We start from the raw sequence: 20,639 nt of genomic DNA on the forward strand, positions 1-20,639 counted from the left end.
AATCTTTAATTCTTCATATGAATTACACCCCTTTCTGCAACTGCAGTGAATCTTAATGCTGTACAACAGCAGGCTGTTCTCCAAAATGGATTCCAAGATTACTGGCAGTGTTCAACCTCTCCTGACACTTTTCTTGACCTGTTTCCCTGTAACACTGAAAAAATGCCAGATGAATAATTACAGTCCTGGACACAGCAGCAGAAACCTGTTCTTTTAACTTTTAGATTTGAATACCTGTTTGTCTTGTTTCTGCATATAACCCAGTTCCCCTGAAAACTACGACAGTGAAAATGGGAGTGAAGGTGTCTTTGGAGAGAGGAGGCCTGAGGAGTAATTCCCTTTGAATTACCCGCGCAAATGTCTAACCTGCACTGCTGCTGGATTTTGTTTTGGTTTTTGTTTTAAACTTGTTACACACAAGAAACGTGCAAGGGAAGCGGCAACTAACAGGAGATTGCGTTTCATTTTTGGTTTCTTTTAAATGATTGTCAAATGCTCCAGGATCTGGTCATCAAGATGTGGGATGGGGATAAGGCTTACTAGTAGCTAAAATCCCTTTGACTCCAGTAGTTTTTTCGACCATGAATATATCTGGCTTTTTACATTGGAATCAGTGCAGTACAATGGTACTTTGCTCAGCCCTTAAAAAATAAATCAAAGAACAGCCTTGATATATATATTATTTTTTAAAATACAAGGTAAAGCATTAGTAACTAAGCAGAAATCACAAAATCACCGTTTTTTATGTATCTGAGACTGCAGGGTAAATTGCAAAACACAAAACCTTGATATTATGACTGAAATCCTTGTAACTAATAAAGGCAAATATATCCAGAAGATTGGACATACGGACATGGATTTTGTATGAAAATTAGTTTCCTCTCTATGGATACACATTCTGGAAGATTCTGCTTTAGAAGAAATAAAAATATGGATGAGTGTTTTTACCTTGATATGCATCTTAGCTCTTTTCAACAGACTTAGAGTGGTGTGTCTGGTGCTGTCCGGGCCAAGAGGCACAAGCTGTTTTAGCTGTTCCAAATATAGCCGGAGTTTAGCCCGCCTGAAATTATTAAAAAAGAAGAGCGTTGTAGTAAAGTTGCACCCGAACAGCATATCCTATATGCAAATACCATCTGTTTGCAGGATCTCTGTGCAGAACTCGATTCAATGGTGGCTTCCTTTCCCCTCCCTTTGGCAAAGTTTCAGACCGAAAGGTCACTTGAAATGCAGTAATGCTGCTTGGCACATTCAGATAGTAGTTTCATACCTATATTTCAAAGCAGTTTGCTCAGTCTGGTTAGTCCCATCTTAACGAAGGGGGAGTACGCTCAGAGATCTGAGAAATCCAGGCAAGGATGCACACTGAATTCATGGCTGGGTAAGGAAGAAAAACTGGGACTTCACTCCAACCCAGTCATTTTTGCAAGCAGAGATGGAGCTGTGGGAGGGAGCAGGGAGGCTGCAGACCCCGATTCCCCTCTCCCCCATTAGCCCTGCCTGGCGCGATAGACATGCTCCTGCTACACAAGGCAAGGGCATCCATGCAGCTCTGCACAGCTCAGAGCTCCTTCCAGCCGTGGTTCATCAATGTATTGTAAGAGGAAGGTCCTGGATCCCCCTTCTCCTCCCATCTACTGACCCACAGTCTCCCTGAGAAGGTGACATTCCTCCTCTCACTGTACAGCCAGCACAACCTTTATTAGAAACACACGAGAGCAAATAGTTCCAGCCATGTTGGGTTCTGCTTTCTCTGTTACTCCTTTGCAAGTATCACTACTGCTACTCTCAACTCTCTCTCCTGTACTAATGACATTAAATCCTTCAGTAAAAAGAGGGTAAACAAAGTGGTATTTCGACAGATACTCTGTTTCCAAACATTTTGTCTGTCTTTGAGGAAGAAGCTGGCAATACAATAGTCCATGAAACAGTTGCTTCAACTATCCACAAGACGACAGTGGCAAACCAACACCACCGTGTGAGTGTGTTTCTACAGTTAAATCCAAAAGAAAATCCCCTCCTGGTTTTAATGCAGAATTCTTGAACAGGAATCCATACGAAATCACCTTTCAGTTTTGCGATGAGATAGAAATAGATGCGGAAGCGCTTACATGGGCAACATCTCTAATATTTTCCTTTCTGCCAGTCTGTTACAGATTGAACCAAGCCGTGACCTGGAGCAGGCCGGCACCCCCCACAAAGCAGCAGTAATAAGTGAAGCGGATCACAAGTGTGAGATGAATAATCATCTTTTTCAAATCTGCTCAATGCTGCATGAAGGAAATAAACTTTGCAGGAAATTTAACACTTCTGGTCAAGAATGAACTTTCTTTTGAATGATCAGTTCAGAACAAGAATTCAGCATCAGTGTTTGAAATGCAGCTGAAGAGAGTTTAATATGCACCAAATGACGAATTACACATGTGTAATTGGAATGATTAGTGTAATGTGAAAACAACCTGGGAATTAATGGGGATAAAACCCAAAGCAAAATAAAATCTAATGAAAATACAGTACAGTAATGACTACACACTCACACACTTAGTTCTGGCTGCCTATAAATCAGCAGTGTATTAGGCAGGAAATCAAAGAGCATTTCTACAAAATTGTTAATTCTTTCTTCAAGCCACTTAGGGAAAAAGCTATATTGGTGAAAATGTGATTCTCAGGAGAAAACTGATGACAGATTTTTTTGTTTTTAAATAAAAGGCTCTAAACCATCTAAATGCTTTTATTTAAACAACAGAAACAAAGACTGGGGTAAGTATTCACAAAAATAGCCCCATCGGATCGCAGAGTGCCCCTGTGGCTGCTAACTTGAACTGGGACATTGATCTTTAAAAAAGTGAAATACCAGAATTAGGGACTACTAATCAAGTAAACTTTTATTTCTGTAACCTCTAAAAACTACCTGGCTGGTTTTGTGTTTTAAATAAAAAAAACTTGCTTCAGGGACTAAATTCAATTAATCTTTTTGTTTTTTAAATGGCCTCAAGACACACACGCAATCATCTGCGTCACTCAGCACAACTTGGATGCAACTGTATTTAGACAGCTGACAAGAAAGTGGGGACTGAAGATAAAGGAGGATGTGGCAAGTAAGAGGACAAGAATAGTATCCAAGTAGTAAACAGAGTGTTAAATACATTGAAATGGAACGATCAATATACTTGCAGTAATTAAAAGTCTGATAAGGAATATACAGAGCTGTTGATCTGCGATCTACTTAATATTAATCCTGGAAAAAGTTAATGAAACCAGACTACATACTCAACTTATCTGCCTCTATTACTATCTGAAGAAAGTCTGCTTACCACGGGGAGAAAATACAGATTTAGTGCACTTCCTTACCATCAGCTGGGGAGTTAACAGAAACCTTACCAAGATCCAGAGGGCACGGCTGCACATCTTTTTAAAGCACTAATTCTTTTACATTGTCTGCCAGGCAGGCAAAGCAGGACTTAACAGAAGTGCCATGAAGAACACGAGACTGAAGCTAAGAAGAGTGTTTTAACTGACCAATGAGAAGAATTAAAAAGAGCTAAATATTATAAAAAAACCTTTAAGGCGTTCTCAGCACTAACGATAGCAGTAAATGTAATAAACACACTTACTAAAAGACCTGCTCTAACTTCACTTTTTTTTCAGAGACTTTTTCTTTCATTTAATTACTCAGCACCTACGAATCCATTAAAGATTTTAAAGCATAAGCTTTATGTAGATCTTTACATAAATGCAGGTATGTTTACGTGGCTAATTCATATATTATAACACAACAGCATAATCGATGGCGTAGATTGTCAACATAAAAAAAACAGAAAACCAGCCCATCACAATTCCTGTGGTACTGCAGTAAATATCCCCACATTTTTCATTTTGTACATCTTAGAAAGAACTGTAAGAATGTAAGAAAACATTTCAGGCATGTTATGTTAACAAATCACACCAGCAGGAACAGGGGACTCAAACTTCACAGCAGATAAGTTGTCGCATACAGACTCTGCCAGCACTAATTTCTCTCTTTTTCTGCAGGGACCTGACAGCTTTCGCTTTCCCTCAGCTGACCGTGACCGCCGGAGGAGGGAAAGGCACTCACAGAGGTAATCGCAGCCGGAGCCGCTTTGTGCTTTGCAGCTCATGCCTTAAATTCCACCTAGAAAATAAGCAAGAAAAGCAGCCTGGTCTCAGAGCAATGGGGTAACAATCTCTGTGCATGAAATGTGGTTGAAGTTTGGTAATGATGCTCTGCTCCAGCTTCGAAACCTGACTGTTACACCTTCGCCCACACAAAGCATGGTGTCAGGCCAGGACACCGGTGCCTACAGAAGCAAGCACTTTTCTCACCTCATGTGGATGCACAAAAATATCCCCCTCGTCACTGCTACTGAATTTATCAGGGAAGGTAAGGATCTAAAAAAAGCCATTCAAAATCTGAATCCTCAAACCTGCAGCTCTCCGTTTTGGGTACAGCCCCACGTGTGGAGAGAGGCGCATGGGTGACCTGTCTCTGATTTACCACATTTTCCTTTCTGCCAAAAGATAAAGGTGTTTCAGATATTCAAGACTTCAGTGTTTCCCCCTAAGTGAGCTCAGAACGTGGTCCTATAAATCTGCATTATAGCTGTTTTAATGCTTAATAAAAATGAATTACTAACCCCACAGACTTGGTCAGCGTTCCACAGCAGGGGCCACGTCCAGGAGCAGTCAGGTGGTTCATCACGTTCACATAAAGGAGAATGTAACTTGTTGACAACTAACATAACAGGTACCAGCTGGGATTCCCTTGAACTGGTTTTGAATCTGTGAAAGCAGTGATGGGCAACACTGGCAGGTATTGCAGAACTGGTAACAAAATGAACCCTGGAGCCCAACAAGTTGGAGGGATAAAGCAGCAACACAGTGTTGTTAGGAATTTCCCCGTAGTATGAGGACATCCAGCCGAAGTTCATTTGAAGACCACTCACTGACTCTAGTCCTCAGAGACTCCAGTTTGCTCCAGTGCTTGGCTATGAAAAGGCTGGAGCAATGCTGGCCAGAGAAGCTATGGTTCACCACTTCTCCAAAAAAGGCTGCCATGCAAAAGTAAATGAAGATCTTTGACTCTAACCAATTTCAATATTGTGCTAAATGAGCCTATTAGATAATGGTCAATAAGCTTCCCCATATGTATGAAATCCCAGATGCAAATCCATTTTAGCACACCAAGAAATGGAATACTAAGATACGGGGGGGGGGGGGGGGGGGGGGGAGAAACAAAAAAGCCTATTGTTCACACTGGATAATCTTCATTCCAAGGAAACTGCAACAATTCCAAGAAATTCCTACAACTACTTGATGGGTGGTTGCAATGGGAACAAAATTCTTCTCAGTAGGGCCAAATAATATAACAAGAGGCAATGATTGTGAATTGGGAGGTTCAGGATGGGCATTAGGAAACTAACTGTTCACTAGGGCAGTGGTGCACAATCAGAATAGGTTGGCAGAAAGGCTGTAGAAGTGCTGTCCTTGGAGGTTTTTCAAGATGTACCCATACACAGCCATCACCATTCAGAGGTCCCTCCAATCAACATTTCTATAAGCATTTAAATCAGAGATTGCTTGTAAAGCCATAGCATTTGACTCACAAGATTGCTCCCATTCACATAACAGCAAAAAGAGACCCCCAATTGTGCAACTTAGTCATTGATCAGTGCCAGTCTGATCGATATAGTGCTGGCAGGTTTGTGGAGTGACCCAATCCACCTGCAGCCTTTCCACAGAGGCTCTCCAGGGCTTTTTTAGGTCCAGCACAGCAGATAGAAATGGCTTGCAGCTAGACAGACAGCAGTTAGTCGTTCAGGCAGTAGTTGGACAGTTTTTTGATAGCAGCAAAGGTGTATTTTCTAAACTGTACAAGTATAAGTCTATAGACCTTATTTGTGGGAGGGAACAGCATCCATTGTTTAAGCCACTGATCTGCACAAAGCCAGCTGGAAAGGCAAAGCCTTCCTTCAGCAAGTGCACGTCCAAAACAAGCTGCTTACTCCTCAGCGTGGCATGCCTTAGCCAGGCCTCATCGAAATTAAATGGCCACAGACACTCATGAGAGTTTACAGCGTGACAGTGAAACGCGTGCTTGTCGATCCCACCACCTTGGCTGGGCAACCCATGGAGACAAAGCTGCCGACACCTTTCCATGCGTTTATGGTAGGTAGCATGAGGTAGGCTTTTCCTCAAAGCTGCACCCAAAGAGAGAAACAACAGTTCCCACTGTTGACATAGCGCTGCTGACTGCCAGAGATCACTTGCAGAAGTGGTCAAAAGGGCCACACTCGTCTGTTTCTCAACAATCATGAGCAACAGCATAAAACTCGCTAGAGAGAAGTCAAATTCATGACAGTGTTCACCTTGCACATCCTCAAGGCCTCAGTCCACAGCCTCCCCAAATTAGAAGAATGACTCTCACATATACCATTCTCAAGACGGCTGTAAAAGGGAAGGAGCAACTCTATCAGCAAAGTTTGCCATCCTGTGGGAAGTCCCAGAACAGCTCTGGTCCACACACTCACTCCTACTAGTGGATTGCCCAGTCAAGACATGGAGCTGTCTTGGCCATACTGGGAGGCATCTTGGAGCTGCAGCGTCTCCAGCTGAAGGGCGGCAAGGATCTGGAAGGCTAGGAAATGGATAAAAAGCTACTAAATGTCCATATTCCCATACTGCATGCTCTGAATTTCCCTTCGTGCTGGCTCCAGCAGAAGTTGGCTGGGTTAGACAGGGTGTTGTTGCTTCAACACCCACAGCCCAATGTACCCCTCACACCATAGTGCATCACCGAAGCACATACAGGCATGAAACAATGCTTGCCTCACAAGAAGGCCTTAACTGTGCTTCCTGCAAGATGCTTTAATGCTAAAAATGCTTGCATGGCTGAACATGTGTCTGTATTTCAGATGTCCCAAATTTAATCTACTAAACTAGCTGTGTATACAGGAGGTTGACATACTCTCGAATCAATTGCTAAATATACTTGCTTGGTGATGTTCTGAAAAGAAAAGGACACTATAGATCAAACACTCAAATGACATTGAAAATGCAATCATTACAAGCCGCACCAGTGAGAACAACAGATATATTTGAAATAGATGCAAAAATTAGAAATTCGTCATTTCTGTACATTAACCATTTCAGTCCAAAAAACAGACAGCCTCAGACCCTATCACAAGGCAAATTCAATACAAATTTAATACAAACAACCCCCCACTTCAAAGAATATAAACCTATTTGAAATGAATCTAGATGAAGATGTATTACAAACTGGACAGAGTTACCGAAGCATTTCAGATTCCTTCTTCATGTTTCACATTTTTTTCCACATTCAAACCTATCCTGGTCCTGGTGCTGTGCAATGAAGTTAATACACAAAGGTTTAAATATAGAGCAGTTACTAAATTTTTCATTGTTGCATAATGACTATGTAATCTGGCTTAATAACGTACATACGGTAAAGTCAGAGAAGAATCTCTGCACCAAAAATTCACTTCTGCAGTCAAATGTTCTCCAGGTACACTGCGAACTAAAGCGGTCTGGGCTGAGCCCACAACTCTGTGTCAGAGACCCCTGCAGTGAACTAATGCTTGTTTTCTCCCTAAAGAAAGGTGATTTTATCTCCCTACCTATGACATGAAATTCAGCATAAAATACAGAAGTGAGCTAACTGCAATTGTAAGACGCTTGTGTTTTTACAGGAAGACTCTTCACAGTTTTATTTATGAAATGCAAATACCTGCGTACAGGGAGCACTCAAGTTTTAGAGAGAATCAGCAAACACAGAAGCTCAGGATCCTTTGTGACATGCACTGGTCAGGATGAACACAGACAGCATCATTATTCATAAACTTATCATTATTTCGAAGTTTTTAAGAAATGCAGACCAGCAGTAAAAACTTCCCCCTTGCGACTTCAGGATTCACCTGCCACCAAGGTAAAATGAGAGAGAGGAACTGCCTGCCTTCTGACTCCAACATCAACTCGTTCTTACTAGAGCTTGACACAGCAAGTCAAGAGCTCTTAAGGGCTTCAGCTCTTTTTGGTTTGTGCACAGTCACACTCTTGAGCGATGACAGAATTTTTTCTGCAAATGGCTTTAATGGTACTGAAAATTAAATGTGTTCATATTATTTTGTATATTCCTGGATATCATGGCCATACATGTAATGTAGGTAAACATGTAATTATATACCCCACTCTGCTTAGTAGAAGTTGGTACTCAAGTATACTTGCCTTGCTCCTCCTTAAGCTAACACTTCTTAAAGTGTCAGGAATGATATATTTACAGCTCTACAATACTTTTTATAAGCTAGCAAAGATGATCCTGTAGTAATTAAAACACGTTTACAAAGGCATTTAAAGAGATTATATATAAACTTTCATCTTAAGAAATCATAGAAATTCAATCATATAAAAATGGTTCTAAAGAAACCTATTTATTAATGATCCAGACAGAATTTAGCATATCTTCAGCAAAATATTAAATACAATGGAAGATAACAACTCTCCACTGAAGTATAAAATCCTGTCTCTTCCATATTTATTTCAGTCAGAAACACTTTCAATACTTTCTACTCTACAAAGGATACCTCAAATACATTTTTTTTTCCAAAAGAGGCTCTAGCTCATACACGAGCTGCACCATCTATTTCAACTACACAACAAATTTGCTTTAGTGAAAAGGAAAGAAAACCTCTTAGTATTAAAAGCACCGTACCATAGCAAGGTACCCAGTGTGCCGATTGCTACGAGATGTGTGAAATGCTTGCTCACAGCTGAGTGCCTCAGAGTCAAAACCAGAAAATTCAGTAGCGGCCTTACAGCAAACCTGTTGGCTTTTTATTATCCAAGAAAAGATAAGCCAAACACCAGCGTTCTGCAATAGATGCCATTTTTTTCCATATTAAGAACAAAATCCTGAAGTTTGTGCTGCAGGTGAAGATTCATCCAAGGTTTGTTCCACATGGCATTTTTTGCCTGCATCTAACACCTCACAGAGGCCTCTGCAACTAAATTCAGCAGCAAAGCCCGGGAAGGCACTGTGGCAACTAACAGGCAAAAAAAGCTGCGAGTGCCTAATTGCAGTGATTGTCAGTGAATTAAATGCAACAGCCCTACAATCAGTGCAACCGCCTGCTTTATTTACTTCAGTATTAACTAGGAGTTTCATCCTCTATATGCATTTTCAGTGTGCTGAATATTTTTGCGCACCTGTTTTGCAAAATTGAAACCAGCCAGATAGCTTTAGCAGCCAGGTAGCTGGTGGTCTTGAGGTACCTCTGAAGTATCCAAACCCAAGACATCAACTGCCTATGAAGGCAGTGGCTGCAAGTGTATCTTACCATCACCAGCTTCCAAAGAGTCAGTGCTGCTACGAACTTACTCATCTGCAAGTTTTCATGTGAATACTGCTCAGAAATGTCTGGTGCTGTTCCTAACTCTACGAAGACAGAAGAAAGCCTCTGCTGCCTGTTATACAGCTTACCATTTCAATGTTTTGTGCATTTTATCACTGAAAAATATTTAAGTTCTCTATTTCACTATATAAATCCACATTGCAGCATTCGCAGTGCATTTTATTTACTTTCACTTAGTGCCACTTCAGCCCACTTGCTGAGCCAAGACTGCACACTTTAACTTTGCCTTTTTACCTTCCAAAAGTTGCGGCTTGTTCACGTTTTAGACCATATGCAAGAAACCAGAACTTACTCCTACATCTTTCAGCAAACAGAAGTTAAGGGAAGTATCTGCAGTGCCACAGATGTATGCATTTTTGGCCAGCTAAGCCTCGTAGCAGCAGTGTGCAGAAAGCTAGCTGGGATGCAAGCTGGGGAGAGGTGAATACTGGCCGGTCTGTGAGAGGGAAGCTGCTGACTCCCAAGGTGATGTCTAGCAGACCTTGCTGCCCATGTTACCCTCTTTCCCTCTCCCTCCTTTCCCCATCCCTCTAGTAGCTCCCTGCTGAGTGCAATGACAGCTGCCTGTCCTAAATTACGAGCACTGGACTACATCAATGTTGCTTCATCTCTCAAAATGCCTACAAGCCAATTTTGATGCTCCTTGTGCTCTGGTTCCCACTGGAGGGTGCGCTATGGTGGCCTATGTACTGCTGTAAGCCAGGGGCAGTAGCTAAGACGGGCAAATGACAGCAACTCCTGAGGCTCGCTCTGGGCTGCAATGACCCCGTAAAGCAACCTGGATGACACCAGCGTGAGGCACCTGACCGGAGCCTCAGCAGCAGGTGGCTGGCCAGACCACCCACATGCTGTCCCTTCAGCAGTGTATCTGACAGCAGAAGCAGACAGACAGACTGATGAGGGTCCCAGAGCCACGTTTGACTTTGGCCAACAGAAGAAATAAAAGCCCCGTGGCACAGCTAGTGCCTGTTGCCGTATTGTTCCTTGACCTCCCACTCAAGTTCTCCTCCTGCCGCAGAGGGTGAGCACGAGCTGTCAGAGGCATGCGAGGGTGTGACACAGGCATCCCCCCCCGCTGATGCCACCCCACCGCACACTCATCCACGTGCCTAAACTGCCTGCAGACCAACCTAGCAAGACGACAAAACCAAAATACAGTGGTCAGTTTCCAACCAGTCCTTTTCCTTCATGGGCTCGTGGAGGCACTCAGAGGAGCACTTGTGCAAGGCAACACACAGGCAGGACCATGTCAGCAAGGACTCCGGGGCAGGTGGAACGCCAGCAGCTCTGACTGGTATCAGTTTTAACTGCTGGGGAACCGTAGCCTCAGGCTCCGCAGTATTAACAGCTGCAGGACCGACATCTGACCACCCTCCTCTCCTCTCCTTGTTTTTTTCCAGGCTCCTCCCTGCAGCCAGGCTTGTCCTCACAGCTTTCCCCAGGCTTCAGCCATCCCACTGTCTTAAGCTGCTCTTACTGGAAGAGCAGCCATGAAGGGTTTAACAGCCCTTCGTTGTCTCGGGTCTCGGAGATAAGTAACAACAACATGCAGAAATTTGAGATGCGCTTCATGGGAAATGTCAATAGGAATTTACAGGCTATACAGAGATTCCCAAAAGCATCACAAGCAAACGTAATGGCAGCTGGATACCATTTGTCTTTCCTGGATGGTGACCATCTCAAATTTACGTGTATAGGATTCTCCATCCTTTGACCAGAGGCAGTAAAATCTCTGACCTTGCAAGAATGTGAGGCAACAGAAATCAAACATTATGGGAACAGTTGAAATCCCCTGCAGTAAGTTTTTGCCCTTGTATGGATTTCTTTTCCTCTGCAAAAAAACCCCCTATATTTTAGCATTGCAGCCTCCAGGTTGTGCTCATCTGTAAAGAACAGTTTTCTGTATTTTAAACCTTCAAAGTCAATGTCAGACAAATATGAACAATTACTACACCTATAGAAAAGGAATTTCTGTTTCAGGTGTCTTCTATTTTTAGCCCTGTTATCTACTGATTATCTTTTAACTTTTACCTCTCAAACACTTTTAAGCAGTAGCAAGAGAGGTATCACCTAGTACCACGAACTCAGCATCACACAGTACCTACCTAATAGAGGCAGATGAACAACAATGCCTTGTGGGGAAATACACAAGTGATAGAAATACCTTTGTACACACTTGAAAACGGAGTCCACAAAAAAAATAATCAGCCATGCTTTTAATAAACTTATTTAATACTTCATTCATCCAGCCTTCCACCCATTTGTTTCGCATATTAAAATGCACACACTGCAACTTAGTAGTCCTCTTAAATTAGACCTCTCAAACCCATCTGTCTTACTGGCACTCAAGTTTCTTAGATTACACTGCAGGGAGACTTAAGATTTTAAGTTTGTCTGTTACCTCAGAATAGTGACAGACCCAATTAGGTAAGGAAAGTGCCATTGCAAGATCATGTCATTCTGGTATGAAGCAGTTTTAATTCCCACTTGAAGTTACACAGAGGTACACACGTACTTACACACACTCCCCACTGAAACCCCAAGAGTGGATTACGACTCGCCACCATTTACACAAGTGTGGTAACACTTTGGTCCTCACCGGCAGTGGAACCGCAAAGCAAATTTGCACAGCAAATCCAAACCCATGACATCGGTCTGCAGTTCTGCAATAGGTGTGTTTTCAGTTGCCACCTTTCACAGTACTCTTGGAAGTAATTTACTGAGGACTGCTGAGCATAGGTCAAAGAGAATTGCATTTATTTACACAAGGAAAAGCTGCTAACAACAACGGGTTTGCACTGGGCTTACACGCAGAGGGGAACAGGATGATAACTGTAATTTTCCACAAACTAACCATTCACCAAAAGGTGGTTGAAGAGGATGCAGTTAGTCTCCCCCACAAGTGGCTCCGGGGAGTGTGTATATCCCTCTCACGTGGCGCTTAAGGCACAAGGTGCAGCGTGGCTCTGCACACACGAGCTACACGTTTGTCGACTGACAAGACCCCAGAGCAAGTCACTGCTTACAAATCAGCTCATGGCTTCAAACCGGCTTGAATTATCAGACTGCTTCCCCACATCAAAATGCTAAGCAAGAACATCGTGTCTCAGGACAGTTGCCAACAGGAAGGATCTTAAAAAAAAAAAAAAAACAAACAACAAGGCAGTGGGCGACTACAATGCTTAGAGCAGCCCAGAGAAGTTGAGCTGTAGCACAGCACTAAGTGAAGAGAGTACAGTACAAGGCCCAGTGAGCTTTTTCTGCCTAATTTTAAACCTCCCTATAGTCCTAGTTATTTTATACATATGTCAAATGAGGGGAGAAATGTGTTCAAGATTTTTATTTTTTTACACCACTGTATGATGCCAAATTAAAGGAGAGGCAAGTCAAGCTGAATTATTTTAGCTAAATTAAAAACATGCATTGCCGTCACATACTGAACGCAAGGCCTTGGGGTGGCAGACAGCCGGGATTAAGCAGCCTTTTCCTGCATCAAGTCAAATGAAGAGTGTGAGCCATCAGTATCTGCAATACTGAATACCTGTGACTATGGTTTTATTGTCTATTGTACCTCTATATCTAAATGCCAAGTAAATACCAAGCGTCCAATTTAACTAGCCTGACAAATGCTGTAGGGACTCCACATTCCCACGTGCACAAGGCACCAAAAGAAACAACAGCAATTCACACCGCAGTTTTAAAACCTAATCAGAATTAAGGCAACTCTATCTCCAGTTCAGCACCTAAACAACCTCTTTCTCATCCTCAGAGGTAGGAAGTTTTAAGCTCTGACTGGGAAATTAAGTACCAGAAAGGGATGTTCAGTGCTATGTCTTATTTCCGTTTTTGCTTTTGCTAATACTTCCTCAGCACCTGTACCTACCAAAGCTTTGTGGCCATCTTAGAGGGAGTAGTTAATGGTGGCAGCTTGAGCATGCACGAATGAAGTTAATTGGCTTTTGGGGGAAAGGAGGTGGTGGGTGTTGCTGTCTTTTACCACTGTAGATATTTGAGATGTCCTCCAACGAGACAGTTGAGGTGCGCTGGGACGACAGCAAGGTGCCTGTTCCAGCCAACCAAAGGCTGGTTCAGACCCCAAGTGAGAACACCAAAGGAAAAGAAGAAAAGAAATCACCCTGAAGTAATTAAGAATACACGTCCCCAAATGTCTTGCTGTACGTCTCCAACTCTGTCATTGAAACCTTGTAAGTAGAGGTGGATAGAAAAGACAGTGAGGTGTATATATAAACAAATTTAGGGGAGGGATTAAATGCACTGACTGTAATTAAAGATGGTCTCTTCCAAGGCTACAATGAGTACTCTTACTTTCATATGAATGAACAACACTTATGTAGTATTTCCCCCCTAGACAGTGACAAAATCTGGCATCACAGGACAGTGGAGAATTGCAGATATCTGACAGTCCTGCCTCAAAGTTTAGATTTAGCTTGCCACAGCAGAGATAGTGCCTTGTTTATAATTTAATTTCCGTTCTATTTCCCTTTTCATTGAACAGTACAAAGCTGGTTGTCTCTGTGCCAGATGGTGCAGTCGAGCAGAATCTGAAAGTGATCCATTTTGGGACAATAAGGTATGGAACAGCTTTTAAAAATTCTCCCCCCTTTCCTCCTCCTTCTTCTTCTTTCTTCCCCACAAAACTCAGCCCAGATTTCTTAAGTGCAGTCCTCAGGTTATCTGGTAATGGAAGGAAGAGCCAGAAGTTTGGACCCACTTGCCATATGAGTATGTAAAGTCAGGCAGTGGGAACCAAGAGACCTGACAGTCTATTTCAAATACCTGTTAGCACATAGACCCAATAACTGCTTCTAGCTGAACACACACAACAAGCTCCCAAATTTCCCTAGCAGAAATTATTTGCTCCACCCATGCTGTTCATTTCAACAGTCAACACAACAGCACTTACCAACTGGGATTAAGTTAGCTTTCTTGGGGGAATTACAGGGTTTGCTACCTTTATGTTTTGTAAATACCAGCTAATGTGGTATGTAAGACACACAGTGTCTGCTGTGTAGCCGATATTTGCAAACAGACGGTACTCCCAACTTCAATAGGAACTGCTGAGTTCTGGCAGCAATTACATGCCAGGCAGGCCCTATACTTAGCACCTTGTATCTTCATTTAGTTACTTAAATTGAAACATCAATGAAAGAAAAGCAGATAAATTCGTTAGGCATTAATCCCAAGGTGGCAGTTGGGAGGAGAGGACTCACAAGTAGTTCTCCGACCTTTTAGGGACATTTTACCACATTCAGATGTAGTCTTTGACTGTTCCCCGAATCTTCTGCTTTCTTGCTATAAGGTAAAACCTAATAGAGGCTTTCTTAATGTAGGGCATGTAGCCTGTAACTAGAGTTACTAGTTTTCAAGTCAGAAGCATTGCAACAGATGACCTCAGGTACTTACATCCAAGCGCACACCTCTTCTGTATCAGCTACACCAATCTCCAGGCACTACACAATTAGTTACACTAATTTGTATAGAAAAAAAAAAGCATAACATAAAACTAGAATGAAACAGTAATATTAGCCACGTGACATCCTTTGACAAGTCCTGTCACTCTGCTCACACAATGCATACGTTGCTCAGTACACGCGTTTCAGTTTCCATCTCAAAACACAGCATTCTATGAAGTCCCAAAATAACCCTCTCCTTTCAAAAATAGGGAGGGGCAGGGGGGAAAGGAGTATCTTCTCCATTCTTGTGAATTGCACAGTTCTTTAGGACAAGAAAAGTCAGTTTTAACTGGATCACATGTATGGGGTTTTTATTTGTTTGTTTGTTTCTGTTTTTTTTCAAAAAAGGCCCAAATTAAACTGCTGTGAAGGAACAGCTTTTTCACATTTATGATCTGCTGGCTAAATGTTCATACTCAGTACAGTTTCTGGAACCTTAACTGCATCTTCTGTAGCTGCCTGGATGTGATGTGGGGTTCAGCTTGCAGGCAGGCACACACAGCTCCTACTGAAATCCCCTGAGCGGGGCGCAGAATCGGGCCCACTGCCTGCCACATGCTAAACCACTGTGTGTACTGAGGGGAAAAAGAACAGATTAAAAATTACTTGACCTGTGAAGGAATTCTGTGTAGTAAATCTAAGCTCAAGTGTCCGCCGACAGAGACCACAAGGGGAAAGCAGCATGAGCTGTAACAGGAAAGCACACATTGTTCCATCCAGAAAGAGTCATTCTGAATTTGGGACCAGGCCACGGTATATCCAATACTCAAACAGGGTAAGCAGCCCATGGAAAGGAGTGCTGAAAATAGAGCTAGAGATACCAATACAGCATGGAGGCAGGGAGAGGAGGGGACATGACAAGCAACCCACAGAACATAGCCACCTCCTCCAGCCTAGTTGCTCCCTTAGTATCTACTCCAACCAGGGACACTGGGTCATCAAAATTTTGTGCTCATGACATACTTGGGAGAAAATAATCCAGCCTCCTGCAGATTTGGTGTGAATCCTGAGTGCGGAGCCAACCTTGCCTTAAACAGCTGGAGCCGCACTGCTGGCTTTCAGGTGCATTTGCCACCTCTTCAAACCATGGCAGGTACCACTTCTGTATACCCAGTTTTCGTCTGTGGGTTTCCACAGACTTGACTGGTTGGGATTCAGCCAAGGATTCCCATCGCGTTACGTAAGACTCATTTCAGAGGCCAGCTTCTTAAAGCCCATTAGCTGCCTAAATACCTTTTTAAAAAAAAAAAAAAAATCAAGTTCCAGCATCTGCTTGCCCAGATGTAGCTAAGCAAGCTTAAAAGGAAAACTTTTTTTTTTAATACCTAATTCAACAAATCTTCTTCTCCTCCAATCAAGAGAGCAGTCACCACCAGGCATCTCTTCCCCTATTTGCAGGGAATCGGCACCTAGCCATTGTCTGTACAGTCCTGAAAGTACCTGGAAGTCTGGCCCATCTATCTCCATTTTGTACAAGACCAGCCTACTCTTTGTACCACGGTGGATAAGAATTGGCCAGGTCAATTAGCAGATGCTGAGAACATAAACCACCTTTCATATAGTCCATTAGAGGCCGACACACAATGGACTTATGTTTGGAGAGAGGGATGAACAAATTCAAGTGGAAAAAACGCATGCATTTGGTTTCTCGCCCATCTGCTTTCTGCTGGCTGTTTGGCTGGCCAGGAAGCACACGGCTTTCTGGAGCCCAGACCCAAGACTGCACTTAGGCCCTGCAGTTCAAAGCCAACATCAGCAGGAAAAAGGACATCACAATCTAGTCAAGACTATATTTTAGCCCATTTTTCATTGCCGAATAAAAGCTTTGTCCAAAGCACGAGGATGTGTACATCTCTGACACATGGAATATAATTTCCTGAGCAGATTAACTTCCAAGCTTCATCTGCTTAATATACCTCTCCTTTCCAAACCAGCCATCTAGGTGGGAAGACACTTTTGTTGGGAGTGCATAGTCAGGTGAGCTGTTGTGTGCACTGAAAAGACAGCAGTTCAGTGCACGGGCATTTATAGTAGCTATTGCAGCATGTAGTACAGGACAAGCCACAGGTCCAGACATTTGCTGACTGCCTAGAGGTGGGGAAAAGGTGAGGAAAGAATAGCATTTCAGCACAAAGCTTTAAACCTTCTAATTTCTTTAATTCCATGGATTCATCAGACTTAGAAACATGGGACATTTCAACAAAAGCATATGATTAAATTTTCAGTTCTGTGGGTCCAGTTCTTTATAGACTTTGCTAAACAAGCGCCACAAAAAAACTTATTACAGCAATTTAAGACACAAACGCCACTATATACTTTGCCCCTCTGTTGGAAACCTGAGGTTAAACGACAGATAAAAGGGGGTTTGAGCTGAGACTCAGCCTTGCACTGGCTGAGGCAACCCCGTTCACCTGACCACTACAGCCGGCATCCTCAGAGAGGCAGTCATAGCTGGGGGGGGCTCATGCCTAAACCATGGTAGCCGTCTTCTCACAAAGGCAAGTCAGACTCTTAAGACATTACCTTGCTTAAGCAGTGCAAAGGTATGTTTATTGCAATTCACTTGAATTGCAATAAACCCCTTCACACCAACCAGATGGTGTAAAAAGTTCCTTACTTGATGAGAAAACCAGAAGAAGCAGATACAATACGGAGGTTAAGTTCTGCTAGTAAGATGAGGTGGTTCCCACCACTAACGTAGCAGCCACATTATCTAGATGGTTTATGTATAATCTGGACACGTCCTAGAAATGGCAGCAGTTTTTATAGACCCGTTATAACAATGAGATCTGTACCAGGTCAGTAAGACCCATCCAGTGCAGCACTCTCCAGGCAATAGCGGCCAAAAGTGGATGCTTAGAAGAAATATTAAACTGACAAAGAAGTGAACTGTACTATTCTGTACTGTAAATTAATATCGTCACTCAAAGAAGTGATCCCACCCTCTCCCTGTGCTAGCATTTGGGTGTGCCTGCGACAGTAAGCTGGGTCAGGAAAATGAACTGGCTGAAGAAGCAAGCCGGCAGGGAGCAGGACCCAGCAGCAGCAGCAGCGTGCAACCAGGCTGGGTTAAACTCATGATGGAAGCACAGCAGGAAGACACATACTGGGTGATCCTTCCCTGAAGTACTTACCTCCAGCAGCCAGTTAAGGGATTTCCTCAGCTAGTGGCTGCACCGTAGCCATTCAACGTGATGGATCAATGCAGTTATATCTTTATGCTGCATAACAGTACTAACTGCAATGGTAATTTGCAATTTTGAAAAGGCAAACCATAATAAAAATAAACATTAAGCATTGTTTTGGTATGCTATTATTTCAATGACCTTTCAGTTCTGTTTCAAAGCTTCCAAGTTTATCAGCAACAGGCGATTACATGCTTTTCATTAACCCTACAATTTAGTAATATGAAGAACCACAGACACAATTTCAAGACATCCATCTATGCACTCTCTCAGCTTACACAAACTTTAAACTCCAAGTAACCCTGGTGGGTGAAATTAATGTACCAATGAATGTAACTGTGCTCCTGGCAAGCTCATCTGCACTTCTTTCATGAGAAAATGGACTCTCTATTAGAACTTAGCTTCAGAGGCACCTACTCTGTTTAAATACTTTAATAATATTAAAGTATGTCATAATGCTCCCAACAAATAAATACATATTTTTCATCAAAACCTGCATTTATATACAGATATCCACTTCATACACATGATGATGCACTATAACAACCTTTTTTCTGGCAAGATTTTAGGTTTAAAGAATACACAAAGCACTACCCAAAACTCAGGACTGCATTGCCTTCTGCACACATGGGAACACTTTCAGTCTCCACCTGACCAGCACCATAAACAATGCATACATTAGGCTCATTTGGGAAGAAGGAAAGGTTTGTTTTCTTCTACTAAAAGGTTTTGCAAGTCACTATGTCTCATATATTCCCTATCCTGGTCTTGCACTTCTCAAAATTCAGGGCTGTCCCACTCAGCTGATCCAGGCCATCTCCACAGCAGCCTCAGCTCACCGCAATACAAACTAGTGAGCCCTGAACAAGAGAGAACTGCTCCCTGTCCCACCCAACACCCAGTGATTGAGCTAAACGCTTGTGCACTTCTTCTTGGAGCAACTTCCATAGGAAAGCAGGGAAATGCCCCTAGAACACACCTCTCCCAACAGCAATGCCTGGTTTTTACCTCCACCCGGCTCAGCTCTCCAGCTTTTGTCAAACCTACGCCTACGGACCTGGGACAGGATCTGCTGATTCCTCCAAGCAGGAGAGCACTTGCAACTCAGATGCTGCAACTGCTGAGCACTGCCGTGCTCAAGATCGCCGGTCCATCCTGCCCAAAGGCATTAACCAGCTCCCTCTTCTAATTATACTCCGACTGCTTGCCAGGAGTTTACTATTTTGTGGAATGCAGGAGGGACAACTTTTACCCCTGCTGATCTGCCCCCTCCCTCCTTCTTGACCAAAAAAACCCCCACAGAGAATAATATAAATGGTTTGACAGAGGCAGGAGATAACCGTCCATCTAGATCAAGCCGTACCATGGTCACCCAGCCAAGGCACTCGTTCAGCTCACACGGTGCCAGCTTGGGGACAGCAGCACATGGCATGCTGATTTTGAGGCACACTTTTCACTAATTCTTAAAAACTGTTCTTTAAAATCATTCCGTTTCACAAGCTATTTTCAAAGACTTTGCCATAGAAATGACAAGATCTTGAACTCCTCCTGCAGCGGAGCTCCTCACGGCCAGGCAGGATTGAAATGACTTTGTCACCGAAGGAGACCTGACGGGTTGGTCCCAGTATCCCTCGTCAGGGCTCCATCTGCTTCCGACAAGAAAGGATAGACCACAGCAGGGAGGTGTCGCTTCCTCCCACAGTCCTGCGCAAGCTGGGGGGACAAGTCCACACATGAATAGCAGAGGGCAGATGATTCACTGCCTTCACAGAGCAGTGTGAAGATCTCAGTACAATCTTCAGGGGAATATACCTTGGTTTTTATGCACTGTAATGTAGAACTAGTATAAATTGATGCAAATAAATGAGATTATGCTGTGTCTTTTTAAGAAGCTTGAGTCTCTCGTGGATTCTTGTTTTTTTTACACTATGAAAGTTGAATTCCTCTGTATAGCTGTCAGGTTAGGTCGATTTAAAAACTGCCTTGCAAAAAGTCATGATTACCAGTGTACTTGCTACTTACATTGCTCTGTGAAAGCCTACTGATATAATGTGCTGGCTGGAAACAATAACAAAAAAAATATACATGAATATACATGTTCGAAACTAACGACAATTTGTTATTAGGAACTAGTTACATCCGAGTGCCATTCTGATTGACCTGTCTATAATTATTAAAATATCTTCTAGAACCTCATCTTTCCTTAGGCTAGAAGATTTCCTGCCTTCCTACTTTTTATTTAGAGGGTTTCCTCTTTCATGACTCTGAGATGCAAACCTTAATCACACAGGACCAAAACAGGACTGCCATTAGAGGGACGAGTCCTTACAGTTTCACTATAACGAACACACACTGAAGTTCTGAGCAGGGTATTCTAAGGAGACTTAAAGCAGAGAACAAGGAGTTTTATGTATGAATTGCTGACAAACACTTTACCATAATTGTAGTCTGAATTCTATCATATAACAAGAGTTTTCGTTGGAATTATGTCTCTGCTTCCATTTGTCTTCCTCTGACCATCCCCTCAAGACCAT

The 20,639-nt window shown here is 42.8% G+C and overlaps 1 protein-coding gene across 3 annotated transcripts in view; it reads right to left on the bottom strand.

The window, feature by feature from the left end:
* The window catches only part of MXD4 (MAX dimerization protein 4), a 39,741-nt gene that overhangs the window by 6,110 nt on the left and 12,992 nt on the right, over nt 1-20,639 (bottom strand). For all 3 annotated transcript variants that reach the window (XM_076335808.1, XM_076335806.1, XM_076335805.1), the window contains exon 4: nt 949-1,063. In XM_076335808.1, coding sequence (XP_076191923.1) covers nt 949-1,063 — 115 coding nt within the window. The remainder of the gene's footprint in view (nt 1-948; nt 1,064-20,639) is intronic.

Source organism: Aptenodytes patagonicus, chromosome 4 (genome assembly GCF_965638725.1).
Source record: "Aptenodytes patagonicus chromosome 4, bAptPat1.pri.cur, whole genome shotgun sequence".
In the NCBI taxonomy this organism is placed as follows: Eukaryota; Metazoa; Chordata; class Aves; order Sphenisciformes; family Spheniscidae; genus Aptenodytes; species Aptenodytes patagonicus.